Raw genomic sequence first — 8,425 nt, forward strand, 5'->3', positions numbered from 1 at the left:
TCATTCAATATGGCTTACTACATTTAGTTATTACAGTCCTCGCTATTTTATACAATCATCTGCTATTCTATAACCTTTTATGGTATATATTGTATCTAATCCTACAATCATGTTCTCTGCATGTGTTCTAATGCCATAGCAATAAATACTTGCCGTTTTCTACCTTAGATTTGTTAAGTTGCATTATTAGTCACAGTTAGTATTCACACTTTACTCACGGCAGCTACCACGCTGACCTACCCTAATTATCACACTGTACCTAACTACTATCTACAATAAAGTATCCTCTTTTCTTAAGCTCCTTGTGCAATTCTCTGCATGGCAACTAAAACCACATTATCTGACTCTTCGAACCCCCCATCACAGTTTTCACACTGTCTGTATCTTTTTGCAGATATTAAATAATTCATGTATTACTGCACATAGTTTATTTTGAGGCTTTCAAGTAGTCATTTAATATAGAAGTGAGTTGCGTTATGGAATTGTCGTTAAAACTGCAGAGGGAAAATAGCAGGCGACCGCTATATTTAATCTAATGTACGATCTATATTTATTAGTTTCAAATGTTAAACTGTGGATAATCCCCTTCACAGATACTCTGCAGTATTGTATCTATTTGCCAGATTTCTTAATTGATTACCGAAATTAGTTAATAAATTTGCTTTATTCTTTTAATGGTAACGGATTACATTACAGGTTGTATGCTAGTAAAATTCTCATATTTTGTTTACACAATATTATTAACTATTCCTCTTCACATTGAAAATTTTCAAGAAAATATAAATATTATAACAGAATAACTCTAAATCTTTGAATTTCAAGACCATAACAGCAAAAAGCTCGAGCTCGCTGATTTTACTTTGCTCAACGAACAGAATTCTATTCGTCATTGTCCAAAAGATAAATTAATTTATTAGATCTATGAGTTGTGTCATTAAAGCTTAATCACAGTCTATATTAGGAATAGCTGGATAAGCCGCTTACGACAAGGTACTCATGTGTTTAGAAATACTCAAAATATTCATGCAATAAAATTTGTAAAATTTACATAATTTTTCTCAACAGTTAGCTGCTTACAATGGAGAAGCTTTTGTAAAAACAGAATCCGTATCGTAAAATCAGAATTATAATTTTGGCATTTCTGCAGTAGTACAGTTTACACCGAGGCGTAGGTCAGCTAGTCTCGTTCATACATTCTTAGATTCCGTGATCCTTTCGCGAGTTGTGGAGTATATATTTTCACTGGCTGAGTATCAAGAGTGCCGTTTAAGAAATGTTAATTATTGTTAGCCAAGTATTATCGATTTGTCTGATGCCATCGTACTGCATTCGTACATATATGCCAATAGCATCAAGCTGACAATATTTCACTGATAATAATTCCGCTAAGTTACTATTAATTGTGAACATTGTAACAATTGCAAGTAAAGATAAATGGATTAGGATTAGATCTAGTCTAAGTATTAGCAGTATTATATATAAACTGAAAGTACTCAGTTATACATTTCAATTATAGCATCTACGAAATATTTATTTTGTCAGGAAGTGATGAATGTACATCGCAATAAATAGTTTTCATAATTGGCTTAAATACGAGTATGTTACTAATTATAATCTATATCCTTATAAAAGAAGGTAGAAAGTAGTTGGTAACTGTAATTACTGATTATACTTGCAGATATCAAGAAAAGTATATAACCAAGTAACTTTAGTTGATATAATAGTTCTTTCTCGTAATAAAATGATGTAAAAAATTAAAATGCTAAGCTAAGCTTTTACAAAACTTTAATTCTACTTCGTGCATCCCAATCGACTCGATGTAACTTAGACATCAAATAAAATAGAGAAAAACCCCAACAACAACTAATTCAAAATTTGCTAAGAGATAGTTTAGCAATCTTTCAAATTGCTTACTGCTACTTAAGGCCGCCTTCTTGTATGCGTATATAAAATCATATATTCATAGTGTAGTTATGAAATCTGTTGTTATTAGTAAAGGATAATATGTGAGGCTATATTCTCATACTACATCTTCTCATTTCGGCTCATAACTCAAGACACAGTAATAAGCCACTCAGCCGACTATCAGATATTGCATCACATCTAATAAAATCTGCAAGTAAAAACAAGTTATAATTTGTTATCATCATGATTTTCACTTATGCAGTACGCGGTAATAAGTATACTAGTTTTGATAAATAATTGAATTAGCTTATAGTACAATCAATATTCGAATATGTAATTAATTAATATAGAAATTGTAATGAAATTCATAATGGTACATAATTACGAACTACTGGTAATTACGGGCAATTTAATTCAAGATCTGCGCTTATTGATGTCTATCTATTCTTTACGTAGCTAGTTAATTATTATGAACACAAGCATATAATATCGTCATATTATTCAAATTACGTTTGCATTATGTACATTTCTTGTATTGATTTATGCTTGACGTTACATTGACTTCTGCTAGTGTTATGCTAATTAATGGGTTGATGATACTGTTACCGCGTTTATTCAAAAATCCGTCATTTTACAAAAGTGCATTGGTCATATTTGATCGCCATGGACACGGATATTATAGTGATGTAGGAAAATAACTAATGATTGTCAGCTGATTAGGGCGTATCTAATCTTATGGATTTAACGATATTCTTAACTGAAGTAGACTTTGAAATATCGATTGAACGTTAAAGATAGATATTCTGTAGGTTTCTGTAGATCTATCACAAAAGCCATCCGTATAGTTATCTAAATTTAGCGAATACATCGAGAAGAGCATAAAGTACAAATCTATTTTCTTCTATCCTATCTGTTAGTTCTTATTCAAAACTGAGAATAAGAATAATCAGTCTACTACTATGGCTATTCGCAATAAAATAGAATCTCTACACAGAAAGGGTCGGAAGTTTCAAAATCGTCAACGTTACGAGGGAGCGATTTATTATTACAGAAGAGTTATTACTCAAATAAAGTCGATACCCAAAGGCAAAAATAATGCTCATCAACTTGAATATAATGTTCACCTCGATTTGGCTGATTGTTATAGAGAAAAATATCAATGGATAAAAGCCTATGCATGGGTTAGTAAAGCAGAGAAATTAGCTAAACAACTACAAGACGAAGTGAAGATTGCAATGTGCTTGGATAGGCGGGGTGAGATTAAACGACTTGAAGGTAACTGGAGTAGCGCCTTGGCAGATTTTAAAGATTCTCTTGATTTGAAATTGAAATCGTTAGGAAGTGAAAATATCGATGTTAGTGACTCCTATAATAACATTGGCGCTGTATACACTAATCAAGGCAAGTATGGTAAGGCTTTGACCATGTATAATAAATCAGTGGAGATTAACTCGAAAATTAAAGGCGAAAATGATATACGTATTGCTACATTATATAACAACATTGGTAGTGTCTACGATAATCAAGGCAAGTACAAGGACGCTCTATCGATGTATATAAAATCGCACAAGATTAGAGTAGTAAGACTTGTTAAGAATCATCCGAGTGTTGTCGACTCCTATAACAACATTGCGCTTGTCCATGATCATCGAGGCAAGTACGTTGACGCTCTACGAATGTTAAACAAATCGCTCAAGATTAGACTACGAACACTCGGCGATAATCATCTGAGTGTTGCCGAGTCATATAACAACATTGCACTTGTCTATAGGAATCAAGGCAAGTATAATGACGCTCTACCAATGTTTAACAAATCCCTCGAGATTAGACTAGCAACGCTAGGTGAAAATCATCCGCGTCTTGCTTCATCATATAACAACATCGGTGGTGTTTATGATAGTCAAGGCAAGTATGACGACGCTCTATCGATGTATAACAAATCACTCAGCATTAGACTAGCAACACTTGGCTGTAATCATCCGAGTGTTACTGAATCATATAATAATATTGCAACTATCTACTGGAATCAAGGTAAGTATAATGATGCTCTAACAAAGTATAACAAATCACTTGACATTAAACTAAAAACACTTGGTGACAATCATCCGAGTGTTGCCGACTCGTATAACAACATTGGTGGTGTCTATTGCAATCAAGGCAAGCATGATGACGCTCTACCAATGTTTAACAAATCGCTCAAGATTAGACTGAAAATACTTGGTGATAATCATCCGAGCGTTGCCGACTCATATAACAATATTGCAAGTGTCTATCATCGTCAAGGCGCGTATGATGAGGCTCTATCAATGTATAACAAATCACTCAAGATTAGACTAGAAACTCATGGCGACAATCATCCGAGCCTTGCGGAGTCATATAACAACATTGCAAGTGTCTATCATCATCAAGGCAAGTATGATAGCGCTCTATCAACGTATCATACATCACTAAAGATTGCGCTAGAAAAACTTGGCGACAATCATCCTCATGTTGCTAACTCATATAACAACATTGCAACTGTCTATGATCATCAAGGCAAGTATAATGACGCTCTATCAAGGTATAACAAATCGCTCAAGATTACACTAGAAACTTTTGGTGACAATCATCCTCATGTTGCTACGTCATATAACAACATTGGTAGTGTCTATAAGAATCAAGGCAAATATTATAGCGCTCTATCAATGTATAACAAATCACTCAAGATTAGACTAGCAACACTCGGCGACAATCATCCAAGTGTAGCCAATTCATATAACAACATTGCGCTTGTTTATAAGAATCAAGGCAAGTATGATGACGCTTTATTAATGCTTAATAAATCGCTCAAGATTAGACTAGAAACTCTTGGTGACAATCATTCGAGTGTTGCTATGTCATATAGCAACATTGCAAGTGTCTATGATAATCAAGGCAAGTATAATGACGCTCTACCAATGTATCGCAAATCACTCAAGATTAGACTAGAAACTCTTGGTGACAATCATTCAAGTGTTGCCGATTCATATAACAACATTGGTGGTATTTATAAGAATCAATGCAAGTATGATGATGCTCTATCAATGTATAACAAATCACTCAAGATTAGACTAGAAACACTTGGTGACAATCATCCGAGCGTTGCTAACTCATATAATAACATTGGACTTGTCTATGCTCATCAAGGCAAGTATGACGACGCTTTATCAATGTATAACAAAACACTCGAGATTCAAGTAAAAGCTCTTGGCGACAATCATCCTCATGTTGCCAACTCATATAACAATATTGGGATTGTCTTTGATCATCTGGGCAAGTATGATGATGCTTTATCCATGCATAGCAAATCACTCCAGATTAGACGAGCAACACTTGGAGACAATCATCCTGATGTTGCCAACTCTAATAACAACATTGCGCTTGTTCATAATAAGAAACAAAGCAGGTATAATCTCGCTATACCGATATATAACAACAACTCACTCAACATTAGACTAGCAATATGTGGTGACAATCATCCTGTTGTTTTCTAGTCCAATAACAAAATTGCTGGTGTCTATAATAATCAGAGCAAGAATGATGCTACGCTATCAATGTATAACAGATCATGCAATACTACATTAGCAACACTTGGTTACAAGCATCCGAGTCTTGCCAAGTCATATATCGATGCTACTGTTTATAATTATAAGAATTAAAGCAAGTACGTATGATATCGCTCTATCAATATATAACAAATCACTCAAGGTAACACTAGCAACACTTGATGACAATCATCCGAGTGTTGCCGACTCATATGACAACGTCGGTGGTATCTATAAGAATCAAGGCAAGTACCGTATGATGATGCTCTATCAATGTATAACAAATCACTCAAGATTAGACTAGAAACTTTTGGAGACAAGCATCCGCGTGTTGCCGACTCATATAACAATATTGTAAGTGTTTATTATAATCAAGGCAAGTTTGATGGCACTCTATAATGCATAACAAATCACTCAAGATTATACACTAGCAACACTTGGTGACAATCATCTGAGTCGGGCCGGTCATATAACAACATTGCGCTTGTCTATGCTAATCAAGGCAGTGTAGTAGTTTCAGCTAATTACAGTAAAAATTAAAATACGGTAGTATTAAGAAGTAGAATAGTCTACTATGCTTATAAGGTAATTCCATGATTGCTGATGATGAAACGGTGTACTTATACTATTCGTACTAATGTGTATAAGGCCGCAGTAGTCAGCTATGTAAGGTTATGCTTATGTGTAATGCCTTAATATAACTGTTAGATAATACGGTATACAATTATTATCGTGGAGAGTAACTTGATTATCCGGTTTATCTTGGCCACTTTCGACTGTTATTATGAGGGAAGAAAAGTAGATTCTTCTCTTGTCAAGCGTTCTAATAATAAATGATTCTTTAAGGTTAAACACGGTGTTTACCTAATCTTGTGTCACGTTAGAGATTTGCTCAATTTTAATAATTCAGATTTCGAGTGAGACGATTGCAAATCTAAGGGGTTGTAAAACCCAAGCACTACAGCAAGTATGATGACGTCCTATCTATGTATAATAAATAACTCAAGATTAAACTAGTAACACTTGTAACAACCATTCGAGTTCTACCCTATCCTACCGAAATCAAGCAGCAACCTATCGTAAACAGGCTAACTACATTCAATCTATCCAATGCTATCAAAAACCAATCAATAATTTACGTTATCTTTATGGAGATAATCATCCTCAAGTCGTCGAAGACAACACATGCAGGACGAATATTATCGTCAACTACTTTAAAATGACAGGGCCAACATCTCGTCACTGCAAGACTACAGTAAGATTGAATAGAATGAGGATGATTTTATCTCTATTGCAAGTGATTAATACTGTCTTCATGTATGGTTACATAATCGTTCAATATCGATTACTAGCTAGTCATAATTAAAATACACCATCAAATCATATTTGGCAGTTCTTTTACAATTTTCAGTTTAGCATTGATTAACAAACGTATTAATAACCCTAATATTGTAAAGAGTTGATGTAAATTCTTACCAGCAATCGAATAGTCGATTCTCATCCGGTACAACGATTTGAACGAAATAGATAGAATTGAGTTCAAAGACTATGCTAATAGATTCTTAATAATAAAATAAGAAAATGGAATGTTAAAGTTAGCGTACAACAACTTGGCAAGATTATCATTGACCAGCTCTATCTCGAAGTAACGTTCGAAATACAATAAGGCATCCAATTGTAAGCACAACTAAGAAATCAAGTTGATTCTAATAGTTAGGCTCTTTCCCATCAATGTCACCGATGTAGTCGATAAAGTAGTCAAAATGAATTATATCACAGTAATTAACTGGTATTTTTCTTATATAGCTTATCCTAGTACCCATAAGTTCAGCAGTAGGATAGCATATATTTTATAGGATTGCTATAAGTTAGTGTACTCAAAAATCACGTCAATAGAAACAATTCATTTTAAAAAATTGTTCGTCTAGATAAAATAATATTTATGTAGACAACAATCATTCGAGTAACTTGCTACTACAGTTCATTTTCTATCGTTCTTACATATCCCTAAAGGAATACAACAAAATCAATGCAATCTTAGGTCATTTGTTACAATCGATAGAACTCCTATATAGTAAAATAGACCATATTCTTCTTGGCTCCAAAATCAACAGTTTTGCATAAAACAATTTGAAACATGTTTATAAACATGTCTACTTCAACTACGATTTATCGTTTTTCAATTTGCAGCCTAAACCTAAAATTCATTTATTATTCCTTTATAAGTCGACATCACTGTCATTGATCAACTGTAACTGAGTCGCAATTTGTCACAATCGTAATGTAGTAAAGGACTAAAAGTAGAGTCCTTTGTAGCTTTTAGTATGTAACTAGTATTATTTTACTATAGAAAATACCTAGAAAACGATAGTGTCTTTAAGTTTTACCCTGCCAAGTCATCATGTCGTCATCTTTTCTTCTTCATATTTTTACAAGGTATTATATAGATTAATTACTATAGAAGTAGCCCTAGAGCAATTGCCTAATCTAGAGAAAGGGCGTTTGATCGTCTATTCAAATTGTAAAGGAATTTGACTTAGTAACAAAACCCTATCCTTAGAGAAAGGGGATTTATAACATGACGGTAAAATACTGTAATGTAGTCTATAATCGTACAGTTAACGTACAATCTGACGCTAGAACATCAACTGTTAATACTCAGCGATACTAATGTCAGAAAAATAGTCGTAATAGTCATATAAAATTTTTTGATAAGCGATTACTGTGATCTTTATAAAATCCGGATTTTTCGGATTCGGATTCCGGAACCGGTTGGATTTATGTCCGATATAATTTTCCTGTTTTAATTTATGTCTGATATAATTTTCCTGTTTTAATTTTTGGATTTTTGTTCATGAAAAATATCGTAAGAGTTCATTTTTGAAATTTGAACATTTTGCTATCAATTTGAAACTTTGGAATTTTATGACGTGACTTTAAAGTCACATTAGGAAAGT

General features: G+C 33.5%; 1 protein-coding gene across 1 annotated transcript; it reads left to right on the forward strand.

Moving 5' to 3' along the window:
- Positions 1 to 2,864: 2,864 nt before the first annotated feature.
- On the forward strand, positions 2,865 to 5,417 carry TRIADDRAFT_52943 (uncharacterized protein; the record flags this gene model as incomplete). The annotated part of the gene is made up of 1 exon (XM_002109140.1): positions 2,865 to 5,417. The coding sequence occupies one exon, from the start codon at positions 2,865 to 2,867 to the stop codon at positions 5,415 to 5,417; it is 2,553 nt and encodes an 850-aa protein (XP_002109176.1).
- Positions 5,418 to 8,425: the final 3,008 nt, after the last annotated feature.

The sequence above is a fragment of the Trichoplax adhaerens genome, genomic scaffold (genome assembly GCF_000150275.1).
Source record: "Trichoplax adhaerens TRIADscaffold_2 genomic scaffold, whole genome shotgun sequence".
Taxonomy (NCBI): Eukaryota; Metazoa; Placozoa; class Uniplacotomia; order Trichoplacea; family Trichoplacidae; genus Trichoplax; species Trichoplax adhaerens.